Source organism: Phyllobates terribilis, unplaced genomic scaffold (assembly GCF_046119375.1).
Source record: "Phyllobates terribilis strain yellow unplaced genomic scaffold, ASM4611937v1 Scaffold_1__5_contigs__length_1240528914, whole genome shotgun sequence".
Classification (NCBI taxonomy): Eukaryota; Metazoa; Chordata; class Amphibia; order Anura; family Dendrobatidae; genus Phyllobates; species Phyllobates terribilis.
The window spans coordinates 1,208,257,279-1,208,284,182 of record NW_027362761.1 but is presented as its reverse complement, the minus strand read 5'-3'; the positions used below and the strand labels follow the sequence as shown (position 1 = coordinate 1,208,284,182).

The 26,904-nt window shown below is 50.3% G+C and overlaps 1 protein-coding gene across 2 annotated transcripts in view; it reads right to left on the bottom strand.

The window, feature by feature from the left end:
* Positions 1-26,904, bottom strand: part of SFXN5 (sideroflexin 5) — a 373,664-nt gene that overhangs the window by 331,383 nt on the left and 15,377 nt on the right. Inside the window, exons 2-6 of one of the 2 annotated variants that reach the window (XM_073649469.1) lie at positions 14,889-14,957; positions 10,547-10,624; positions 7,299-7,325; positions 381-435; positions 10-35 (exon numbers count right to left, since the gene is read on the bottom strand). In XM_073649469.1, coding sequence (XP_073505570.1) covers positions 10-35; positions 381-435; positions 7,299-7,325; positions 10,547-10,624; positions 14,889-14,957 — 255 coding nt within the window. The remainder of the gene's footprint in view (positions 1-9; positions 36-380; positions 436-7,298; positions 7,326-10,546; positions 10,625-14,888; positions 14,958-26,904) is intronic. The other variant, XM_073649478.1, reaches the window with a different exon arrangement.

The window sequence follows — 26,904 nt, the reverse complement described above, 5'->3', positions numbered from 1 at the left end:
GGTACTTACTATGGGGGTCCCAAAAGGAATATAACCTGCAAATAAGAACAGAACAGCAGCAGCGTTACTTACAGTCCACTAGGGGGAGCTATCCAAAGTTTGCAGGGACTTTGGGTTAGTTATTTTGCACTGAAGCCGAGTTACATCATATACTCCAGTCACAACCAAAGCTGCAGTCACAATTCTGATGTGTCAGCCTTACACCTCACAGCTCTCCGCTGCCCCCTGCAGGATGATAGGTGCATTCTGTGAGATATAGGGATTACACAGGATATGAACATATAGTAAAACCCCAGTCCCATGATGTAGATCATCGCAGCCCAGTCCTGACTGACGCCACTGGGCATGGAGCCAAAGTAGCCGGGTGAGGTAAGACGCACCTGACATTCGGAAAGGCATGAAAATCTTCTCATTCGTATCTGGGTGGATGATCGCCTGTGGGGAAGAATAGAAAGACACAGCATCAGCCGGGCAATGGGGGCACAGAGTAATTCTAAAAAAGTGTGAAATCACAACATATACTACACCGATGACATCACTGCCATTCATAATGGATAAGTGACAGATGTGTGACCTCAGAACCTGCACATGGTGACATCACTACCAGATGTATGATCTCATAAGATACACCTGGTGACATCACTACCACCCACAGGACCAGTGCCAGATGTGTGACCTCAACCTGCACCTGATGACATCACTGCCACCCACACAGGACCAGTGCCAGATGTGTGACATCAACCTGCACCTGATGACATCACTGCCACCTACAGGACCAGTGCTAGATGTGTGACCTCAACCTGCACCTGATGACATCACTGCCACCCACAGGACCAGTGCCAGATGTGTGACCTCAACCTGCACCAGATGACATCAATGCCACCCACACAGGACCAGTGCCAGATGTGTGACATCAACCTGCACCTGATGACATCACTGCCACCCACAGGACCAGTGCTAGATGTGTGACCTCAACCTGCACCAGATGACATCAATGCCACCCACACAGGACCAGTGCCAGATGTGTGACCTCAACCTGCACCTGATGACATCACTGCCACCCACACAGGACCAGTGCCAGATGTGTGACATCAACCTGCACCTGATGACATCACTGCCACCTACAGGACCAGTGCTAGATGTGTGACCTCAACCTGCACCTGATGACATCACTGCCACCCACAGGACCAGTGCCAGATGTGTGACCTCAACCTGCACCAGATGACATCAATGCCACCCACACAGGACCAGTGCCAGATGTGTGACATCAACCTGCACCTGATGACATCACTGCCACCCACAGGACCAGTGCTAGATGTGTGACCTCAACCTGCACCAGATGACATCAATGCCACCCACACAGGACCAGTGCCAGATGTGTGGCCTCAACCTGCACCTGATGACATCACTGCCAACCACACAGGACCAGTGCTAGATGTGTGACCTCAACCTGCACCTGATGACATCACTGCCACCCATACAGGACCAGTGCCTGATGTGTGACCTCAACCTGCACCTGATGACATCACTGCCACACACACAGGACCAGTGCCAGATGTGTGACCTCAACCTGCACCTGATGACATCACTGCCACCCACACAGAACCAGTGCCAGATGTGTGACCTCAACCTGCACCTGATGACATAACTGCCACCCACACAGGACCAGTGCCAGATGTGTGACCTCAACCTGCACCTGATGATATCACTGCCACCCACACAGGACCAGTGCCAGATGTGTGACCTCAACTTGCACCTGATGACATCACAGCCACCCACACAGGACCAGTGGCAGATGTGTGACCTCAGAACCTTCACCTGATTACATCACTGCCACCCACACAGGACCAGTGCCAGATGTGTGACCTCAGAACCTTCACATGGTGACATCACTACCAGATGTATGTTCTCATAAGATACACCTGGTGACATCACTGCCACCCACACAGGACCAGTGCCAGATGTGTGACCTCAACCTGCACCTGATGACATCACTGCCACCCACACAGGACCAGAGCCAGATGTGTGACCTCAGAACCTGCACCTGATGACATCACTGCCACCCACCCAGGACCAGTGCCAGATGTGTGACCTCAACCTACACCTGGTGACATCACTGCTACCCACACAGGACCAGTGCCAGATGTGTGACCTCAACCTGCACCTGATGACATCACTGCCACCCACACAGGACCAGTGCCTGATGTGTGACCTCAACCTGCACCTGATGACATCACTGCCACCCACACAGGACCAGTGCCAGATGTGTGACCTCAGAACCTGCACCTGATGACATCACTGCCACCCACACAGGACCAGTGCCAGATGTGTGACCTCAGAACCTTCACCTGATGACATCACTGCCACCCACACAGGACTAGTGCCAGATGTGTGACCTCAGAACCTTCACCTGATGACATCACTGCCACCCACACACGACCAGTGCCAGATGTGTGACCTCAGAACCTTCACCTGATGACATCACTGCCACCCACACAGGACTAGTGCCAGATGTGTGACCTCAGAACCTTCACCTGATGACATCACTGCCACCCACAGGACCAGTGCCAGATGTGTGACCTCAGAACTTTTACCTGATGACATCACTGCCACCCACACAGGACCAGTGCCAGATGTGTGACCTCAGAACCTTTACCTGATGACATCACTGCCACCCACACAGGACCAGTGCCAGATGTGTGACCTCAGAACCTGCACCTGATGACATCACTGCCACCCACACAGGACCAGTGCCAGATGTGTGACCTCAGAACCTGCACCTGATGACATCACTGCCACCCACACAGGACCAGTGCCAGATGTGTGACCTCAGAACCTGCACCTGATGACATCACTGCCACCCACACAGGACCAGTGCCAGATGTGTGACCTCGACCTGCACCTGATGACATCACTGCCACCCACAGGACCAGTGCCTGATGTGTGACCTCAACCTGCACCTGATGACATCACTGCCACCCATACAGGACCAGTGCCAGATGTGTGACCTCAGAATCTTCACCTGATGACATCACTGCCACCCACACAGGACCAGTGCCAGATGTGTGACCTCAGAACCTGCACCTGATGACATCACTGCCACCCACACAGGACCAGTGCCAGATGTGTGACCTCAGAACCTGCACCTGATGACATCACTGCCACCCACACAGGACCAGTGCCAGATCTTTGAAGCATACCATGTTCTGTACCTTACAGGTCTTTCCTGAAAGCTATACTCCGCTCCCCCCTTTGTTTTTGAGCCCTGTGTAACGTTCACTACCTCGTTTGCAAAAAGGGAAAAAAAAAACAACAACCTGGTGACTGAACCGCTGGGCATGGCATGCAGTCAGATGGCATGTCAGAACGCAGGCACGTCTCACCTCCGCACAAGGTACAGGCGGCAGCAGATGTTAGCAGTGAATAGCACAATGCAAAAGCCGCATTAAATGCACATAAATTGTCAGCCCTTCTGGTTCCGGCCTCCTAAGGCGTCTTTATTGGATTTATTTTCTACCTTTTTTAAGGTGTTTATCGCCTAATATGCATATTTTACCTGCTCGCATTTCCGTAGTGCACCTGCTATTTAGGTCGCGTATCTCTGAGGGGTGTAAAGTGGCACCGGGTGGATACAGACTGCCAGGAAGAACTACTACTCACTGATCCTCTACTGGAGCTTGGAAGGTGGGGTCCCACCATGAGTATATGATCTCCCCAGATCGGCCTTCATTTCCCATTCAACCCCCCACCCCACCCCTCGATTGTGTCATTTTTTTAGATTTCACCAATTAACACATACTTCATTACCCTCGGAATAGTTACACGTACGATCTGCAGAGGTGTACTCTCATGGTAATGGATCCTGGAAGGTTCTAGTCAAAGCAAGGAGGGAGTTTACTTTATTTTTGGAAGAAGGAGGAGACGTGAGACCCGGACAAGTACCCCTAAGGAGGGCAGCCATCTGGGCCCCAGCAAGGAATATGGGGGAGAGGACAAGGGTAGGAGGACAGAGGACGAGCTGCAGCTAGTCCACGAACAGGTCATAAGTCAGGACCACATACCAAAGGCATCTCAGAAGATCCTAAAGGGATAGCTTCACTGACCTATAGGGTGGGATTCCACACCAATCCAATATTATATAATCTATAGGTTTGACTAGAACATCCTCCAATCCCAAGAACATGTCAACAGTTTGAAGAGATCTTTCCATATGCCCAGTAAAGCTTGCAGGACACAATTCCCACTGAAGGACAGGACAAACCTCTCCCGTGATGGCCAGGACAAACCTCTCCCGTGATGGAGAGGACAAACCTCTCCCGTGATGGACAGGACAAACCTCTCCCGTGATGGACAGGACAAACCTCTCCCGTGATGGACAGGACAAACCTCTCCCGTGATGGACAGGACAAACCTCTCCCGTGATGGACAGGACAAACCTCTCCCGTGATGGACAGGACAAACCTCTCCCGTGATGGACAGGACAAACCTCTCCCGTGATGGAGAGGACAAACCTCTCCCGTGATGGACAGGACAAACCTCTCCCGTGATGGACAGGACAAACCTCTCCCGTGATGGCCAGGACAAACCTCTCCCGTGATGGAGAGGACAAACCTCTCCCGTGATGGACAGGACAAACCTCTCCCGTGATGGACAGGACAAACCTCTCCCGTGATGGACAGGACAAACCTCTCCCGTGATGGACAGGACAAACCTCTCCCGTGATGGACAGGACAAACCTCTCCCGTGATGGACAGGACAAACCTCTCCCGTGATGGACAGGACAAACCTCTCCCGTGATGGACAGGACAAACCTCTCCCGTGATGGACAGGACAAACCTCTCCCGTGATGGCCAGGGCAAACCTCTCCCGTGATGGCCAGGGCAAACCTCTCCCGTGATGGCCAGGGCAAACCTCTCCCGTGATGGCCAGGGCAAACCTCTCCCGTGATGGCCAGGGCAAACCTCTCCCGTGATGGCCAGGGCAAACCTCTCCCGTGATGGCCAGGGCAAACCTCTCCCGTGATGGCCAGGGCAAACCTCTCCCGTGATGGCCAGGGCAAACCTCTCCCGTGATGGCCAGGGCAAACCTCTCCCGTGATGGCCAGGGCAAACCTCTCCCGTGATGGCCAGGACAAACCTCTCCCGTGATGGCCAGGACAAACCTCTCCCGTGATGGCCAGGACAAACCTCTCCCGTGATGGCCAGGACAAACCTCTCCCGTGATGGCCAGGACAAACCTCTCCCGTGATGGCCAGGACAAACCTCTCCCGTGATGGCCAGGACAAACCTCTCCCGTGATGGCCAGGACAAACCTCTCCCGTGATGGCCAGGACAAACCTCTCCCGTGATGGCCAGGACAAACCTCTCCCGTGATGGCCAGGACAAACCTCTCCCGTGATGGCCAGGACAAACCTCTCCCGTGATGGCCAGGACAAACCTCTCCCGTGATGGCCAGGACAAACCTCTCCCGTGATGGCCAGGACAAACCTCTCCCGTGATGGCCAGGACAAACCTCTCCCGTGATGGCCAGGACAAACCTCTCCCGTGATGGCCAGGACAAACCTCTCCCGTGATGGCCAGGACAAACCTCTCCCGTGATGGCCAGGACAAACCTCTCCCGTGACGGCCAGGACAAACCTCTCCCGTGACGGACAGGACAAACCTCTCCCGTGACGGACAGGACAAACCTCTCCCGTGACGGACAGGACAAACCTCTCTCGTGACGGACAGGACAAACCTCTCCCGTGACGGACAGGACAAACCTCTCCCGTGACGGACAGGACAAACCTCTCCCGTGACGGACAGGACAAACCTCTCTCATGATGGACAGGACAAACCTCTCTCCCGATGGACAGGACAAACCTCTCTCCCGATGGACAGGACAAACCTCTCTCCCGATGGACAGGACAAACCTCTCTCACGATGGACAGGACAAACCTCTCCCACGATGGACAGGACAAACCTCTCCCACGATGGACAGGACAAACCTCTCCCACAATGGACAGGACAAACCTCTCCCACGATGGACAGGACAAACCTCTCCCACGATGGACAGGACAAACCTCTCCCGTGATGGACAGGACAAACCTCTCTCATGATGGACAGGACAAACCTCTCCTATGATGGATATGCCCTAAATGTCTATAGTGACAAAAAGCCCTAACCTCCTACTGAAATGGCCTGAAAAAGCCTTAAAGGGGGTCTGGTATTAGGTAAAAATCATCCAGTTTTTTTTCTCATATTTTATTCCTGCTGCTCCCTTGAATATTAAGTTTTTTTGTTTTCTTTAAATCCGCCATATTTTTCCAGAGATATGGGCCTTTTTATTTAGTGCTGATTGTAATGGGCTTAACTAAGAGGGCGTGGCTCACCTGTGACCTCATCTTAAACCACACCCCTAGAGAATCCTGTCAGCCACGCCTCTCGGGAAAGACCATAACAATCAGCCCTAAATAAAAAGGCCTTCATCTCTGGAACCATATGGTAGATTTGGAAAAAACAAAAAATTAAATTCTCAGGGGAAAAGCGGGAATAAAATGGGAGGGAAAACTTGCCGCTTTTGACCTGGTGACACGTCCTCTTTAAATACCAACTTTTTTTTTTTTTCCTGATTTTGCCTCTCCGAGTAACTTATTTTTACTATGTACGATGCCTTGTATTAAAGTGAGAGAAGTTTTATTATTACGTTGTCTCTTTTTTTGGTGTCCATATATACAAACAACAGGAATTCTTTCAGCTATTACGCTTGTGCATGTACAATTTTTCCTAAACAGTCAACTTTTTTTTCCAATTTTTTTTTTTTTTTTTTTGAGGGGGGTGGGTAGGGATATTATTTTTTTTTTTTTGAGGGGGGGGTAGGGATATTATTTTTTTTTTTTTGAGGGGGGGTAGGGATATTATTTTTTTTTTTCCCTATATTCTTTTTTGTTGTGGCAGAGCTGATCTGAATTGGCTAGGATCCAGCAGTGCTGCTATGCCGGACAGACTCCACACTGTTCTAGTAGAAGCATACGCAAAGCGCATGCTTCTGTTCACCGCGCAGCACTCATTGAGCGCTATGTAGATTTCAAAGAGAAGATAGAAGCGGCGATAAACCACTACTGTCTTCTTTTTGGGGTCCTGCCAACTAGAAGGACCCCCGAGAAGAAGACGACAGAAGTTGTTTACTGCCACTTCTGAATCGCAGGGTGCACTCGTTTTGGCCATACCCCCCCTATAAAGGGTGATCAGACGTGGGCTGTATCCAGCAATGTAAAGGTATTTAATGGCAGAATATCAGCGGTAAGTATCAGAACTCACCTGCTTTATCTTCTGAGCCGCCCAGAGCTGCAAAACACAACGGAGGAGAAATCACGGAGTGACACAGAAGACATCGGACAGAGAGCTCAATGTCAGGAGGAGGCCGCTTTCCCTCCTCTCCAACATTCACAGCATTATACACTGAGGTCTGCAGTCTCGTACATACACGTATACAAAGACTATCAGAATAGTTTCTGGGTGAAATCGGTGTGGAAATAAGCTACAATAAGCAAAATGTCAATTTTCAAAAATGTGCCGAAATCCGAATGCAACACCTTAAGACCCCACTTTGCGACATTGTAGATCAATAGCTAAGACCTCGATTACGGAGGTCAACTGGGGTCCTACAAAGATCAACTTACCAACCAGTGTGATATTAGACACTGATGGAGGGCGAGTAATGGGAACCAAATGGTGCCAAGATAAGAAGAGCAACGGACACTTTCTTGGTATTTTCTGTGCGGAGTTGCAGCATTGGTGGAATATCAGAAGAGGACACTGACCGTCACTGTGGCCCCTATGTCTTTTGGAAAATTGGACCCCCCACCTATTAGTGTAAAGTGATATAATGTGGTGCGATATGGCTAGGGTACTATGTAGGCACAAATCCATGGTTACTTGGCCAGGATTTGACAACTTCTGTTACACAAACCCATCCAGAGACGCGAGGTGCTGGAATCACTCTCCAACAGAAAAAAATTGGTGGGACCACCTGAGACTCATGTATTAGAGTGCGACACATTGACATCGAGGTGTCACATCAAGTCATCTTACTGTAACTCAACTGGTCGAAAGTCCAGTCCAAGAATACGGCCCAAGACAAAAAGGGCAGGTCAGTGAAATCAATGTGGAAATCCTAACGGTACGGCCTCGTGTGCCTGGAGGCTGGAGATGCTCCAAAGACCACTGGTGATTGCGAGACATCCATGGTCATTTGCACATGGAGCGGAAAAGGATGGGGGTAAAATCATTGGGACCTCTACTCTTCCATTACAGCATCACCCAAAAAGACTTGCATTTAGTAGAAGTCAGTTTGGGCTTCAGCAAAATGGTGCCGCAGGGCACCAAACTGGCTGCGACCACGGTGGACGATGGCTGATCCACATCAATCTCTAGATCTACAGATTAACAACGTCGGCCTCAGAGATCACAACCAGCTGGGCTCAATCTGATTGGCCCTTGGAGTGGTCTTGTTTGGCAGGGACTAAAACTGTACTGGATCTGCTGCCGAGTGACTCGTGGGTATATATAGACGCCTTCACGTACGCGGCGCTGGCTCCGCAGACTGCGTGTGAGTAACATATTGTGCATAAATATTTATATTAATGTGTAAATGTCGGGAACATCGCGCCGGAGGCTGAATGTGAAAAGTAGATTAAATTGGTGCAACCGACAACAGACTAATTGATTTACCAGAAGAGATGGGGGGGACCTGAGTCCCGATCACCTCCCGGTCACACAGATGAGAAGAACGAGGAAGAGAGCGAGCAGCAGCCGGGCGTTAGTAAGCGGCACACGGAGGTGGAGGCCGTGGCCGGTACACATTATATGAAATCCTAGCCGAAACAAAGATAATGTTGTACTTAAAAGAAGCAGTAAATGAGGAACAGGCACCACCTAAGGAGACGGGGGCATATGGCAAATCAAGATCCGTTGCCTGCAGCTCTTGTGAGGTCACCGACTAATGACTGCCCTGATGAGCTCGATGGAGATAAGTCTGAAGATGCTGCAGAACATTTCTCCAAATTGTCTCAGGAGCCGTTTTTCAACACAACATCACCAGGCTTTATGTTGCTGGTACTACTGCGAGCAGCCAGTGTGGCCTAAACCTGCTCCTACGGCTGCAGTGTCTCCGGAATTGTCTCCATCGAGCACATCGGGGACATCACTGGTCGGTGATTACACAGGAGCTGCCGGCAGCGTTTCCAGACTTGTCTCCATCGGGGACGTCATTGGTCGGTGATTACACAGGAGCTGCTGGCAGCGTTTCCGGACTTGTCTCCATCCAGCACATCGGGGACGTCATTGGTCGGTGATTACGCAGGAGATGCCGGCAGCGTCTCCAGACTTGTCTCCATCCAGCACATCGGGGACGTCATTGGTCGGTGATTACACAGGAGATGCCGGCAGCGTCTCCAGACTTGTCTCCATTCAGCACATTGGGGACATGATTGGTCGGTGACTTGTCTCCCATTGAGCACATCGGGGACGTCATTGCTCGTGATTACACAGGAGCTGCCAGCAGCGAATCCATACTTGTCTCCAATGGGCACATCGGGGACGTCATTGGTCGGTGTATGACTACCTCTTGAAGCTCATCAAGAGAATGCCAAGAATGTGCAAAGCAGTCATCAAAGCAAAAGGTGGCTACTTTGAAGAACCTAGAATATAAGACATATTTTCAGTTGTTTCACACTTTATTGTTAAGTATATAATTCCACATGTGTTAATTCATAGTTTTGATGCCTTCAGTGTGAATGGACAATTTTCAAAGTCATGAAAATACAGAAAAATCTTTAAATGAGAAGGTGTGTCCAAACTTTTGGTCTACACTGTATATGTAACTATCAGGCCACCAAGAGATGGCTCAGACGATCTCGTCATCTTATGATAGTGAGGTGACTCTGAACCAGTCTAAGCAGTTAAGCTGCAGACCACAGGGAATGTCAGCCCAGTGTGTTCTCCTCCCACGTGAAGCCTGTGATTTTTGAGCACTATTTGGATATGGAGAGACTTATTTGCTGGAATCTCTCCCGGCTCTTCCTCATGCAGGACGTATGGGAGGACTCCAGGCACAGTACAGGTGACCTCCGAGAAATCTGCTCGCCAACCAGCACACTGTCCGACCTGGCAGCGGATGCCATCCCAGGGGCCTCTAATAAAGCCCATTTCCATCCGACCCGCGAGGCGGGCGAACAACTGGCGGCGGGATAACCTGCTGCTCTCCCCATCGGTTCCCTCACCTTTCTCCCAGGTAATGATATCAGCCGTTGTCACATCACACTATTTCTAATTCAAAGGCAGAATATGAAGAACCTGAGCATCCGGGCCCCATCTTCTCCCCACACAGCACAGGCCGGGCCAGGCCGGTGTGTGGAAAGAGGATCACCATCGGCAGGCAGGTCCCACACCCCGGGGGTCTCACCACCCTGATCACCACTCTACAGCTCATCCAATTCCCCATCCCTGACACCTTCTATATGGTGATTGGATCCTGACAACCCCCGAGTATAAGAAGTGCTGCTTACGTCAGCGTTGGAGACTCCGGGGGGCAGCGTCCCGTGCTTGTAGTCCTCCAGCAGCAGCACGGCCTCCTTAAGGCGACTCTGCAAAGAGAAATGGAAACGTGGGTGAGAGGATTCCAGGGCGATGAGACGAAGCAGCGAGCAAAGGAACCGCCAGGGCGGTCAGTATAGAGACAATATGGGACCGGCGGAAATAATCATTGCAACCAGCTCTGCTAGGAGAGTCGCCACGAATACAAGCGCCGAACACAGCCCCCATCATGTGGACTCCATTGTACCACCCAGATGTAAGGACTAGGGTCGCCGCACTGACCGCGAGGCTCACGGATGCCGCAACGACCGCGAGGCTCACGGACGCCGCAGAGACCGCGAGGCTGACGGACGCCGCAGAGACCGCGAGGCTGACGGACGCCGCACCGGCCGCGTGGCTGACGGACGCCGCACAGACCGCGAGGCTGACGGACGCCGCACCGGCCGCGAGGCTGACGGACGTCGCACAGATCACGAGGCTGACGGACGCCGCACGGGCCGCGAGGCTGACGGACGCCGCACGGACCGCGAGGCTGACGGACGCCGCACTGGCCGCGAGGCTGACGGACACCGCACCGGCCGCGAGGCTGACGGACGCCGCACCGGCCGCGAGGCTGAAGGAGGCCGCACCGGCCGCGAGGCTGAAGGAGGCCGCACCGGCCACATGGGTGACGGACGCCGCACCGATCGCGAGGCCATCACTAACTTATTGTATTGTAATTGTTATCTTCATAAGAGCAGGACACTGACCAGATGGCCCCGATATAGGGGCACTGCGAGGAGACGGCCCCTAGATCACCATTGCATAGTAACATATGGAAGGTGGCAAGATTCTGCTCACAGCAGCACAGAGTGTTTAAGGGTAGCAGTGTGCTGATTGTCCTCAGTAACATCATCACAGGAGTGCACTAACTAAGTGGGAAGCACCCCAACCTCCGCGGCCAAGGCGGGAGCAGCCCGACCTCCGCGGCCAAGGCGGGAGCAGCCCGACCTCCGCGGCCAAGGCGGGAGCAGCCCGACCTCCGCGGCCAAGGCGGGAGCAGCCCGACCTCCGCGGCCAAGGCGGGAGCAGCCCGACCTCCGCGGCCAAGGCGGGAGCACCCCGACCTCCGCGGCCAAGGCGGGAGCACCCCGACCTCCGCGGCCAAGGCGGGAGCACCCCGACCTCCGCGGTTAAGGGGGTGATCAGTTATATCCATTGCTCTGCGGGACACTAATGTGGGTGTACCAGAGCCTGCAGACACACCCCAGTTTTGCGGCCCGAGCCCCTCAGGGTCACCGCTGGGGTCTATACCTTGGTACGTTCCTTGGAGCCTGGCTGGCCCCCGCTCTGCACCCACCACAGGTGACGCAGCTAGACGTGTTCACTTCCGGTCTCCATTGCTGAACGCCGACCTCCCTTCTCATCTGCTGCTCGCAGGGAATCTGCTCACACGTCTATATTCAGCCTCTCGCAGGACGACATCTTCATGGATAATTTGAAGCACCATCTGTCTGATCCTTCTCACTCCTGCCTCATCCTCCTGCATCACTAAGATATCTCCTCGCCCATGGCCTCCATGAATGTAATTGTCTAGATGATCAAGATGTCCTCCAGATGTGTAAGACAAATGTTAATAACCAGCAGGACATCGGACCAGGATGCAGGACATTGTCTACTGACCACCAGCAGGGAAGAAGGACATGATTGACCATCGGTGGGATATAGGATGCAATCATCCGACCACCAGAGGTGCAGGACGTCGCCAACACACCACCGGGAATGTGGGACGTCGTCAACTGACCACGGGGGGTGCGGGAAGTCGCCAACCAACCACCGGGGGTGCGGAACGTCTCCAACCGACCACCGGGGGTGCGGAACATCTCCAACCGACCACTGGGGGTGTAGGACGTCACCAACCGACCACCGGGGGTGCTAGGTGCAAATCAATTAACCAACAGAGGTACAGGTATGATGTATTGACCAAGACAAGATTGACCCATGGGGTCATGTTGACTCCCTCCAGCGTTGTCCATTATGTGCAGATACTCCATGATGCCTCTGAACACCTTTATCTTCAACCTCCACCTACACTCTAGTCACATCCAGAGCTGCACTCAAGTTCCCATTGTCCACGACTCACGAGTGATATGCAGTTTCCCATGCTCCAGTCACATCTAGAGCTGCACTCTGCAGTGGCGTCCTGCGGAATTAACCCGTGCAGTGCCAGCTGCAGCGGCGGAGCATTCCCATTAATGAGATTAATAAGTAGTAGGAGCTGGTGGAGACGGGACACATGGAGGGAACATAATGTGACACCAGTGTGTGAGGAAACAGCAGTCGCTACAAGTAACAACAAACTTCCCGAGAAGAAGAAACAGGATGTGCCGCACTTTCCTCGCTCATGTCGGAGTCTTGGCAATCGTTCAGCTGCCGAAGATGGAAGCTGCAGTGACGAGAACACAGAACGCAGGAGCGCAGCAACACTGAGGGCCCGGGGGCCAGGACGGGGCCCAGGGGGAGCCACCCACCCGCCGGAGCAGGGTCACATATCACCGGCCAGTCACACCAACGTCCAATAATATAATACTACACCTCAGCTGCTGCAGAACCTCCTCATACACCTCAGCTGCTGCAGAACCTCATCATACACCTCAGCTGCTGCAGAACCTCCTCATACACCTCAGCTGCTGCAGAACCTCCTCATACACCTCAGCTGCTGCAGAACCTCATCATACACCTCAGTTGCTGCAGAACCTCCTCATACACCTCAGCTGCTGAAGAACCTCCTCATACACCTCAGCTGCTGCAGAACCTCCTCATACACCTCAGCTGCTGCAGAACCTCCTCATACACCTCAGCTGCTGCAGAACCTCCTCATACACCTCAGCTGCTGCAGAACCTCACCATGCGCCTCAGCTGCTGCAGAACCTCCTCATACACCTCAGCTGCTGCAGAACCTCATAATACACCTCAGCTGCTGCAGAACCTTATAATACACCTCAGCTGCAGCAGAACCTCCTCATACACCTCAGCTGCTGCAGAACCTCATCATACACCTCAGCTGCTGCAGAACCTCCTCATAATACACCTCAGCTGCTGCAGAACCTCCTCATACACCTCAGCTGCTGCAGAACCTCATCATACACCTCAGCTGCTGCAGAACCTCCTCATACACTTCAGCTGCTGAAGAACCTCCTCATACACCTCAGCTGCTGAAGAACCTCCTCATACACCTCAGCTGCTGCAGAACCTCCTCATACACCTCAGCTGCTGCAGAACCTCCTTATACACTTCAGCAGCTGAAGAACCTCCTCATACACTTCAGCAGCTGAAGAACCTCCTCATACACCTCAGCTGCTGCAGAACCTCATCATACACCTCAGCTGCTGAAGAACCTCATCATACGCCTCAGCTACTGCAGAACCTTCTCATACACCTCAGCTACTGCAGAACCTCCTCATACATCTCAGCTGCTGCAGAACCTCATCATACCTCAGCTGCTGCAGAACCTCATCATACACCTCAGCTGCTGCAGAACCTCATCATACACCTCAGCTGCTGCAGAACCTCATCATACACCACAGCTTCTGTAGAACCTCATCATACACCACAGCTGCAGCAGAACCTCATCATACACCTCAGCTGCTGCAGAACCTCATCATACACCACAGCTTCTGCAGAACCTCATCATACACCACAGCTGCAGCAGAACCTCATCATACACCTCAGCTGCTGCACATCATTTCTCATGCTTGTGAGTCCCATTACATTCAGAGCTGCACTCATACTTCTTCTCATACTCCAGCGCAGTCTTCGTTCGCTGACAGAGAGCAGAGACATGGAAGCTGCGGAAGAACTGAAGCACAAAGTCCTGCCACCCCTGATGGGGCCTGGCTGAGCCCTCCGCTCCCTCCCCTGCTATTCCCGGCATGTGCGGCCCCTCACAAAGTGCAAGACCCTCCATTCAGCCAGTTGTCAACAAGTTACCATAACAACGGCGAGGAGCGGCGCCGGCGGGCGTGCGTGGAAAGCAGACGGAGGGCTATTCAGAGATTTAAAGTTATAGACCCCCAGGAGCAGCGCTCCGGACAGCGTATCTCTGGGGTGTACGTTACCCCAATATAGCATACTGCGTCCCGATAATGCGGCACCGGAAATGTGAGGGTGCTCAGAGGAGGCCAAGCAAGATGCCCGACTAGGACTTTCTGCCGACTGGCTGAGCGGAGGCATCGGACATGTTCTTCAGGGTCTCCAGACGTCTCTTCTGTGTCTACGGGCGGCTTTTACCACCACCTCACATACAGAACCGAATGGATAAGAAGAAGCCATTACCTCAGTGACGAACAGAGTGCGCGGGTCGATGATGTCCAGGAAGTGGCGGAATCTGCCGTAGAACGTGTTCTGGAAAAGATAAAGAGGGGAAAATGAGAAACCTGCACAAGACGCCCGGATCACCGCCATCGCCCAACCTTACATCGCAGGCAGAGGACGGCAAGAAATGTCTGCCGATGTCAATGTCCTAAAAACGATCATCATTGCCATGGATCCCACATGGAAAACCCGCAGATAATCAGTGTGTGGATGCGGTGGTGCATCCAGGGCAGCAATCTGGTGCCAGCCTCACATTACCCAACAATGGGGCTAATCTACTGTCATGGCCGAAAGTGTTGGCACCCTTGAAATTGTTCCAGAAAATGAAGTATTTCTCCCAGACAATTATTGCAATTGCACATGTTTTGTTATACACAGATTTATTTCCATTGTGTGTATTGGAACAACACGAAAAACAGAGAGAAAAAGGCAAATTGGACAAAATTTCACAAAAAAAAACAAACAAAAATGGTCCAGACAAAATTGTTGGCACCCTCAACCTAATATTTGGTTGCACAACCTTTGGAATAAATAATTGCAATCAGTCACTTCCTATAGCCATCAGCTTCTTACACATCTCAGGTGGCATTTTGGACGACTCTTCTTTTACAAATTCCTTCAGGTCTCTCATATGTGAAGTCGCCTTCTCCTAACAGCAATTGTAAGATCTTTCCACAGGTGATCAATGGGATTTAGATCCAGACTCATTGCTGCCACTTCAGAACTCTCCAGCACTTTGTTTCCATCCATTTCTGGGGGCTTCTTGAAGTATGTTTGGAGTCATTGTCCTGCTGAAAGACCCATGACCTAGGACACAAACCCAGCTTTCTGACACTGGGCATTACATTGCCACCCAAAATCCTTGCGTAATCTTCAGATCTTATGATGCATTGTACACAGTCTAGGCACCCAGTGCCAGGGGCAGCAGAACAACCCCAAAATATCTTTGAACCTCCACCATACTTGACTGTAGGTACCATGTTCTTTTCTTTGTAGGCCTCATTTTGTTTTTGGTAAACAGTTGAATTATGTGCTTTACCAAAAAGTTCTATCTTGGTCTCATCTGTCCACAAGACGCTTTCCCAGAAGGATTTTGGCTTACTCGAATACATTTTGGCAAACTGCAGTCTAGCTTTTTATGTCTCTGTGTCAGCAGTGGGGTCCTCCTGCTCCATAGCGTTTAATTTCATTCACATGTGGACAGAAAGACACTGACGCACCTGAGACTACAGGACAGCTTGAATTTCTTTGGAACTTCATTGGGGCTGCTTATCCACCATCCTATATTGTAACCTTTCATAAATTTTTCTCTGCCGTCCACGTCCAGGGAGATTAGCTACAGTGCCATGGTTTGTAAACTTCTTGATTATGTTGCGCACCGTGGATAAAGGAACATCAAGATCTCTGGAGATGGACTTGTAACCTTGAGATTGTTGATATTTTTCAACAATTTTGGTTCTCAGACAGTTCTCTTCTCCTCTTTTTGTTATCCATGATTAGTGTGGCACACACAGACACACAATGCAAAGATGGAGTCAAATTCTGCCCTTTTTATCTGGTTTCAGGCGAGACTTTCATATTGCCCACACCTGTTACTTGCCACAGGTGAATGTGAACGAGCATCACATGCTTGAAACAAAGTTGTTTACCCACAATATTGGAAAGATGCCAACAATTTTGTCCGGCCCATTTTTGGGGTTTTCTGTGAAATTACGTCCAATTTACCTTTTTTTCTGTTTTTTTTTGTGTTGCTCCAATAAACAAAAAGTAAATATATAAGTGTATAACAAAATGTGTGTAATTGTGATAATGTTCTGGGAGAAATACTTAATTTTCTGGAACAATTTCAAGGGTGCCAACACTTTCCGCCATGACTATGTGTTGATCTTGTGGCACATGCACGGCAGTAATCCGGTGTCGGCCTTGGATTTGCCGTGCTATATGACAATGGGGCTAATCTGTCTGTGGATCTGGTGGCACATCCACGACCGTAATCCGGTGTCGGCCTTGGATTTGCTATACTACATGACAATGGGGCTAACCTATGTGTGGATCCGGTGGCACATCCACGGCAGTAATCTGGTGTCTGCCTTGGATTTTCCATACTATATGTCAATGGTGCTAATCTATGGGTGGATCCGGTGGCACATCCACGGAAGCAATCTGGTGTCGGCCTTGGATTTTCCACACTATATTACAATGGGGCTAATCTATGTGTGGATCCGGTGGCACATCCACGGCAGTAATCTGGTGTCGGCCTTAGATTTTCCATACTATATGACAATGGTGCTAATCTATGTGTAGATCCGGTGGCACATCCACGGCAGCAATCTGGTGTCGGCCTTGGATTTTCCATACTATATGACAATGGGGCTAATTATGTGTGGATCCTGTGGCACATCCACGGCAGTAATCTGGTGTCGGCCTTAGATTTTCCATACTATATGACAATGGTGCTAATCTATGTGTAGATCCGGTGGCACATCCACGGCAGCAATCTGGTGTCGGCCTTGGATTTTCCATACTATATGACAATGGGGCTAACCTATGTGTGGATCCGGTGACACATCCATGGCAGTAATCTGGTGTCGGCCTTAGATTTTCCATACTATATGACAATGGTGCTAATCTATGTGTGGATCCGGTGGCACATCCACGGAAGCAATCTGGTGTCGGCCTTGGATTTTCCACACTATATTACAATGGGGCTAATCTATGTGTGGATCCGGTGGCACATCCACGGCAGTAATCTGGTGTCGGCCTTAGATTTTCCATACTATATGACAATGGTGCTAATCTATGTGTAGATCCGGTGGCACATCCACGGCAGCAATCTGGTGTCGGCCTTGGATTTTCCATACTATATGACAATGGGGCTAATTATGTGTGGATCCTGTGGCACATCCACGGCAGTAATCTGGTGTCGGCCTTAGATTTTCCATACTATATGACAATGGTGCTAATCTATGTGTAGATCCGGTGGCACATCCACGGCAGCAATCTGGTGTCGGCCTTGGATTTTCCATACTATATGACAATGGGGCTAACCTATGTGTGGATCCGGTGACACATCCATGGCAGTAATCTGGTGTCGGCCTTAGATTTTCCATACTATATGACAATGGTGCTAATCTATGTGTGGATCCGGTGGCACATCCACGGCAGCAATCTGGTGTCGGCCTTGGATTTTCCATACTATATGACAATGGGGCTAATCTATGTGTGGATCCGGTGGCACATCCACAGCAGTAATCTGGTGTCTGCCTTGGATTTTCCATACTATATGACAATGGGGCTAACCTATGTGTGGATCCGGTGGCACATCCACGGCAGTAATCTGGTGTCTGCCTTGGATTTTCCATACTATATGTCAATGGTGCTAATCTATGGGTGGATCCGGTGGCACATCCACGGAAGCAATCTGGTGTCGGCCTTGGATTTTCCACACTATATTACAATGGGGCTAATCTATGTGTGGATCCGGTGGCACATCCACGGCAGTAATCTGGTGTCGGCCTTAGATTTTCCATACTATATGACAATGGTGCTAATCTATGTGTAGATCCGGTGGCACATCCACGGCAGCAATCTGGTGTCGGCCTTGGATTTTCCATACTATATGACAATGGGGCTAATTATGTGTGGATCCTGTGGCACATCCACGGCAGTAATCTGGTGTCGGCCTTAGATTTTCCATACTATATGACAATGGTGCTAATCTATGTGTAGATCCGGTGGCACATCCACGGCAGCAATCTGGTGTCGGCCTTGGATTTTCCATACTATATGACAATGGGGCTAACCTATGTGTGGATCCGGTGACACATCCATGGCAGTAATCTGGTGTCGGCCTTAGATTTTCCATACTATATGACAATGGTGCTAATCTATGTGTGGATCCGGTGGCACATCCACGGCAGCAATCTGGTGTCGGCCTTGGATTTTCCATACTATATGACAATGGGGCTAATCTATGTGTGGATCCGGTGGCACATCCATGGCAGTAATCTGGTGTCGGCCTTAGATTTTCCATACTATATGACAATGGGGCTAACCTATGTGTGGATCCTGTGGGACATCCACGGCAGTAATCTGGTGTCGGCCTTAGATTTTCCATACTATATGACAATGGGGCTAACCTATGTGTGGATCCGGTGACACATCCACGGCAGTAATCTGGTGTCGGCCTTAGATTTTCCATACTATATGACAATGGGGCTAACCTATGTGTGGATCCGGTGGCACATCCACGGCAGTAATCTGGTGTCGGCCTTAGATTTTCCATACTATATGACAATGGGGCTAACCTATGTGTGGATCCGGTGACACATCCACGGCAGTAATCTGGTGTCGGCCTTAGATTTTCCATACTATATGACAATGGGGCTAACCTATGTGTGGATCCTGTGGGACATCCACGGCAGTAATCTGGTGTCGGCCTTAGATTTTCCATACTATATGACAATGGGGCTAACCTATGTGTGGATCCGGTGACACATCCACGGCAGTAATCTGGTGTCGGCCTTAGATTTTCCATACTATATGACAATGGGGCTAACCTATGTGTGGATCCGGTGACACATCCACGGCAGTAATCTGGTGTCGGCCTTAGATTTTCCATACTATATGACAATGGGGCTAACCTATGTGTGGATCCGGTGACACATCCACGGCAGTAATCTGGTGTCGGCCTTAGATTTTCCATACTATATGACAATGGGGCTAACCTATGTGTGGATCCGGTGGCACATCCATGGCAGTAATCTGGTGTCGGCCTTAGATTTTCCATACTATATGACAATGGAGCTAACCTATGTGTGGATCCGGTGACACATCCACGGCAGTAATCTGGTGTCGGCCTTAGATTTTCCATACTATATGACAATGGGGCTAACCTATGTGTGGATCCTGTGGGACATCCACGGCAGTAATCTGGTGTCGGCCTTAGATTTTCCATACTATATGACAATGGGGCTAACCTATGTGTGGATCCGGTGACACATCCACGGCAGTAATCTGGTGTCAGCCTTAGATTTTCCATACTATATGACAATGGGGCTAACCTATGTGTGGATCCGGTGACACATCCACGGCAGTAATCTGGTGTCGGCCTTAGATTTTCCATACTATATGACAATGGGGCTAACCTATGTGTGGATCCGGTGACACATCCACGGCAGTAATCTGGTGTCGGCCTTAGATTTTCCATACTATATGACAATGGGGCTAATCTATGTGTGGATCCTGTGGCACATCCACGGCAGTAATCTGGTGTCGGCCTTAGATTTTCCATACTATATGACAATGGGGGTAATCTATGGGTGGATCCGGTGGCACATCCACGGCAGCAATCTGGTGTCGGCCTTAGATTTTCCATACTATATGACAATGGGGGTAATCTATGGGTGGATCCGGTGGCACATCCACAGCAGTAATCTGGTGTCTGCCTTAGATTTTCCATACTATATGACAATGGGGCTAACCTATGTGTGGATCCGGTGACACATCCACGGCAGTAATCTGGTGTCGGCCTTAGATTTTCCATACTATATGACAATGGGGGTAATCTATGGGTGGATCCGGTGGCACATCCACAGCAGTAATCTGGTGTTGGCCACCGCTTTCTTCTATAACTCCCACCATGTTACTAAGGCCTCCGCAGCTGGGGCTGATGGGTTTATCATATTCTTGCCTCGTTGGTTGGCTTTTCTATTGAAGCTCTGAGGAACGCGTCGGACCGTAGATGACTCTTGTAAGGTGGCAGAGGATTACCAGACTTCAGCTCACCTTATGGTATTATTCACACACGCCAATTTTGAGTCTTTTTTTGTTGAAATTCACACAAAACCATGTACAAAAAAAAAATTGCATTTTTTTAAGAGAATAAGAGCAGAAATACAGCGGTAAGAAGAATCGCATTACATGGCTGTAAAAGTAAAGCCAGTAAAAGTGTTTCCCAGAGCAACCAATCACAGCGCAGCTTTCATTTTTCCACAGAAGTTTAAAACCTGAAAGCTGAGCTCTGATTGGTTGCTATGGGCAAAACAGAGGCCATACTGGTATTGATAAACGGGTCCTGTGTTTTTACTGCGCTTTGTGTAATTTAGACCATAAATCCAGCGGCTACGGACAGGAGACTGCTGCGTGACACAGCCGGCACCCGCTCCATACAAGTCCTCTCATTCTCTACCTTACATATACAGTGAGTGTCGGGAGAAGTGGGCGGCCGGTCGTACAATATAGGGGCAGGGATATCCCATACTCTGTACTTGCTGTAATCAAGCATCCAATACTCCAGAAAGTCTGATGGTTCAGCACCGCAGAGTAGAGTGTGGCCGCTCTCTACGATGTTTTCTACCATCACAAATAAACTGTACCGACTGCTCCGTAATCTGAAATATCTCACAATCCTGAATGATGACAGATTCCCGGATCTTTTTTTCATTGCCGGACTGAACAATGATCCTAACTGATCAATACATGAAGAAATACCAGTCAAGACAACAAGTGAGACGTCCGACCAACCCCCCACACACCCCCATATCACCCAGAAGGAGACGTCCGACCAACCCCCCACACACCCCCATATCACCCAGAAGGAGACGTCCGACCACCCTCACACAAACCCATATCACCCAGAAGGAGACGTCCGACCACCCTCACACAACCCCATATCACCCAGAAGGACACGTCCGACCACCCTCACATCCCCATATCACCCAGAAGGAGACGTCCGACCACCCTCACACAACCCCATATCACCCAGAAGGAGACGTCCGACCAACCCCCCACACACCCCCATATCACCCAGAAGGAGACGTCCGACCACCCTCACACACCCCCATATCACCCAGAAGGAGACGTCCGACCACCCTCACACAACCCCATATCACCCAGAAGGAGACGTCCGACCACCCTCACACAACCCCATATCACCCAGAAGGAGACGTCCGACCACCCTCACATCCCCATATCACCCAGAAGGAGACGTCCGACCACCCTCACATCCCCATATCACCCAGAAGGAGACGTCCGACCACCCTCACACAACCCCATATCACCCAGAAGGACACGTCCGACCACCCTCACATCCCCATATCACCCAGAAGGAGACGTCCGAGCACCCTCACATCCCCATATCACCCAGAAGGAGACGTCCGACCACCCTCACACAACCCCATATCACCCAGAAGGAGACGTCCGACCACCCTCACACAACCCCATATCACCCAGAAGGAGACGTCCGACCACCCTCACACAACCCCATATCACCCAGAAGGACACGTCCGACCACCCTCACATCCCCATATCACCCAGAAGGAGACGTCCGACCACCCTCACACAACCCCATATCACCCAGAAGGAGACGTCCGACCACCCTCACACAACCCCATATCACCCAGAAGGAGACGTCCGACCACCCTCACACAACCCCATATCACCCAGAAGGAGACGTCCGACCACCCTCACATCCCCATATCACCCAGAAGGAGACGTCCGACCACCCTCACATCCCCATATCACCCAGAAGGAGACGTCCGACCACCCTCACACAACCCCATATCACCCAGAAGGAGACGTCCGACCACCCTCACACAACCCCATATCACCCAGAAGGAGACGTCCGACCACCCTCACATCCCCATATCACCCAGAAGGAGAAGTCCGACCACCCTCACACCCCCATATCACCCAGAAGGAGAAGTCCGACCACCCTCACACAACCCCATATCACCCAGAAGGAGATGTCCGACCACCCTCACACCCCCATATCACCCAGAAGGAGAAGTCCGACCACCCTCACACCCCCATATCACCCAGAAGGAGAAGTCCGACCACCCTCACACCCCCATATCACCCAGAAGGAGAAGCCCGACCACCCTCACACCCCCATATCACCCAGAAGGAGAAGTCTGACCACCCTCACATCCCCATATCACGCAGAAGGAGACGTCCGACCACCCTCACATCCCCATATTACCCAGAAGGAGACGTCCGATCACCCTCACACCCCCATATCACCCAGAAGGAGACGTCTGACCACCCTCACATCCCCATATCACCCAGAAGGAGACATCCGACCACCCTCACACACCCCATATCAGCCAGAAAGAGGCGTCTGAGGTGAAGCATGGGGTACGGTAACGTCAATAAGAAGTACAATTCCCGAGCTGCTCCCTACAACCTGAGAAAGTAATATACACGATTACCTCAGAGGAAAGTAAGTGCCTCCTATACAAAGGATATTAGTCAGTGCTTAGCAGCATCACAAAAATCCTAATACCCGCGGCATCCTGGGGAAGACCCTGCGAGACCCGCGGCATCCCGGGGAAGACCCCACGAGACCCGCGGCATCCCGGGGAACGACCCATAAGTCCTGCCATATACTGGTAACATCCCAAAAGACACACTGTATACCAGGAACACCCTATAAGAACTGCCGGAAACACCCCATAAAGCCTGCCGTATACTGGGAACACCCCACATGACCCGCCCTTCTGGATATGCCATTTGGACACACATCGCAATTTGGCCCTTGTTAGAGTCGCTTTGATTCTCCCACTTGCCCATTTATTCTGCTTCCACGACCCTAGCCTCAAGATCTGATTGTTCACTTTCTGTCTAATAAATGTCACCCGTCGGGTGCCGCTGCCATAAGAATAAGGTTATACACTCCACCCCTCAGTGGGTTTCTTCTTATGGCTGATCGATGACTACTTTTATAGAGTAGTCAGAAATGTGCCCCTAGCAGTTGTCACTTACCTTCCCCCCACTCCTCGGGGTACACAGGAAGTCACTGCTCCACCCGACGGCACCGTGTCCGGTAATATCAGCAGTAGACGGCATTGTCCTCACAGCCGGCACGAAGCCACAGACCGGAGCATTTATATCAGACCTGCACCATCATCATCATACCCGACTTGCATCACATGGCAGTAAATGGTTAAGTCGGCATTAGCAGCATATTGTACCCGGGCCTGGTGGATGCGTAGGTGGCGCGGCTGCTTTATTATTTCTTGTATTTTTATGCTCCTGAGCGATTATTTCATCAACACAGATGAAATGTAAATGATTAAGATAATGCAACATATTTCGCTCCCTTAATCGTACAGCTTGAGATGAACACTTTGAGCGAAGCTGCCAACATCCTGTCTCTGCCGCAACTTAGCGTATCCGAAACAAGAGCATCTCGTGACCTGTCACGCGGGACCGCCGAGCGTTTCCGGCATAGTCATGGTGTCCAGCATAATACACAGACAGAGGCCCCAGATCCCCTCAATAATTCAGCTTGGAAACATGAAAAACATTCAGTTTATTAACCCTTCTCATCTTTAGGACTCTTGTAGGCAATCGATGACTTACATCTAAGACCTCATGGCACTTGAGGATGGTGGGCGCCTACTAGCCTCAATGAGAGGATGGTACGTCTTCATAACAGTAGTGGTGGTCAAAGAAACAAATTACAAGGGCCTTAAATGTGGTCCTTGACTACATCAGAGGTATTTTAATATCCCTAGTCCCCAGTTCGCAGCAGCTAGGTCTTCCTACATGTACGATAATACCCAAGTATAATAACAGTAGACTTTCATCAGCCTATCCAAAAAGCACCAAACCAGCAAAGTACGATCAGACCGCTCTACTAGGCTTATAGTCACCCATGCCAACATATAGAGTAGACTCCATCCTTTAAAAGTGTAGAACCAGGGTGGCTTCGTGAGGTCTATGGGCCACCAGTTGCACACCACTTATACAGTGACTCCATTGTACACTAGGATCTAAGAAGACTTGTTGTTTCCGGTTGACTTAAATGATTCCCACTGTAAAATCAGCTACCGCCGGCTCAATGCTGGTAGAACGCGACACCCATACGGGGTGTTATTCTAGTTGGGCCTCTTAAGAATAATTTCTAGGCTACAGTAAAAATATGAAATCGGGGACTTTATGGTAATATAGGTCAAAGACAGTGGGTTTGGCATTATGTTCTCCTCAGTCAACGATTCTGAAGGGTTCAAACACAATGACTCATAAAATAACCACCGATGCACACAATGCCAAGCTTTGGAGAAAGCGCGAAATGGTCATTGCCACATCCATTTACTGCCCCTTACTCCTCGTCTTCTATCAAAATGAAGACGGATCTAACACAAATTTACTGGCCAGTCTCATCTTCAGGGATACATCCCATCAGATATATATATCTTTCTTTCATGAAATATTTTGTACTCAGGAATTATGAAACAAGGATCTTAAGAAGAGAGAGACACAGAGTTCTGGTCTCCTTTGATTTCTATAGGGTTCAGGTTCTGGTTCCCGAACCGAACTTTGGACAAACGGTCGAACTATAGGAACCCGAACTTCCATGGGTCCACTCATCCTTAGTCAAGAGGTCTCATGTCTTATGAGACGCTCTCCTTTAGGATATCCACATATGTTATCTAAAGAGTTCTAGGGCTCTCCCAAAATCACCCCCGAACATCTGGATGTACAGCTTCTGAAGTAGAAACATCTTCGTGATTCTGCACTATGGAAAACCCAAATCACTGCACAATGGGTTGCAATCAAGAACATGGCCCCTTTACTCTCTGCAGAGGCTGAAGATCAGTATAATTGGGGGTTTCCGGATTACGCACAAGGTGTTATTACTCAGGAAGTACAGAACTCCCAGTTTTCTGCCCCCCCCGTGTCCTGCCAACATCTCCGAGCATCAGCGGCGATGTCTGTCATAAGAGACCGCACAATATGTCTCCCCCTCACTTTTTTCCCGTGTTTTTTTTTTTTTTTTAAATGAGAAGCATGCGCCTCCATCCTTCCATCATGCTTCATGGCAGCTTGCGCTCTTATTTCCTCTTCACAACGCCCAATATGAGCGCTCATCTGCTCAAATGGGTTGATACAATTTAAAGGCATAGTCATACGAGATATCGAAGGCAGTGGTCGGAAACAATCGGGGAGATAGGGCGCTCAGCAGGTTTCTGACGACATTAGCCATTATTTCATATGCGCTGTGTTTGTCTGCAGTTTTAAACCTGCTAAAATCTAGAAATCTATAGGTATGCTGTCCAGTCTTGTGGCGGCAGATCCTGCTGCCTCTTAGGCTACACCGCCATGCAGCCGGCAGCCGGCCATAGTCTTAAGACCGCTGTAAATAGCTCATTCCCAGCTGCTCATAAACATGGCTATTTTTGGTGACCACTATGTAACTTTCCATGAAAATCCAAAAGCTGACGCATTTTTTTCGGTCACACGCCAACTTTGCAATAATAAAACACAATGGACGTCACGTCCAACCTTTCTCCAGTCAAAGCACAACCCTGAAATGGCTGCACGATGGTGAATTGTGGACAAATTGTGCATAGTTTTTTGTTTCATGGCTTAATGTTGTGCGACCAAAGTCATTGTGTAGGCCTTTCCTTAAAGGGGTATAATAGGAAAGGTGATAACATTAGATAAGTGGGTATCTGACTGCTTCTACCTCCACTGGAGAACTTGCGCCACCAGTGGAATGGAGCTGTAGTCAATTCAATATGAGACTGACGGAGATAGAGAACGTCTGTCAGTCCCGTAGGAATTGAATAGAGCAAGGGCACAAGTCTTCCACCTTGGCGATCAGGAGGGGTCTCAATGGTCAGACCTCCCCCAATCTACTAGTTATCAAGTTATCACTTATCTTGTGGAAAAGTGCTCAATAGAAAAAAGCTATTCCACCAGTATCCAGGGCCATGGTCTCTTCTCTTTATTTACATGGGGGTGAAGGAAACTCATCCAGGCAGGTAGATCTCCGTGTTAGAATTTCGTACTTTGCTACAATCCAACAGGAAAATAAACTGTTTAAGGGTAATTATGACTCCATGTTAGCTATATTGCACCGTAGACTTGTCGGACCCAACTGAAGACCTCAACATAAGGTAAGGCAACTACAAGAAACATTCTCCATCAAGGCTTCACGAGTCAATAATGATTTGATGAATATAAATGT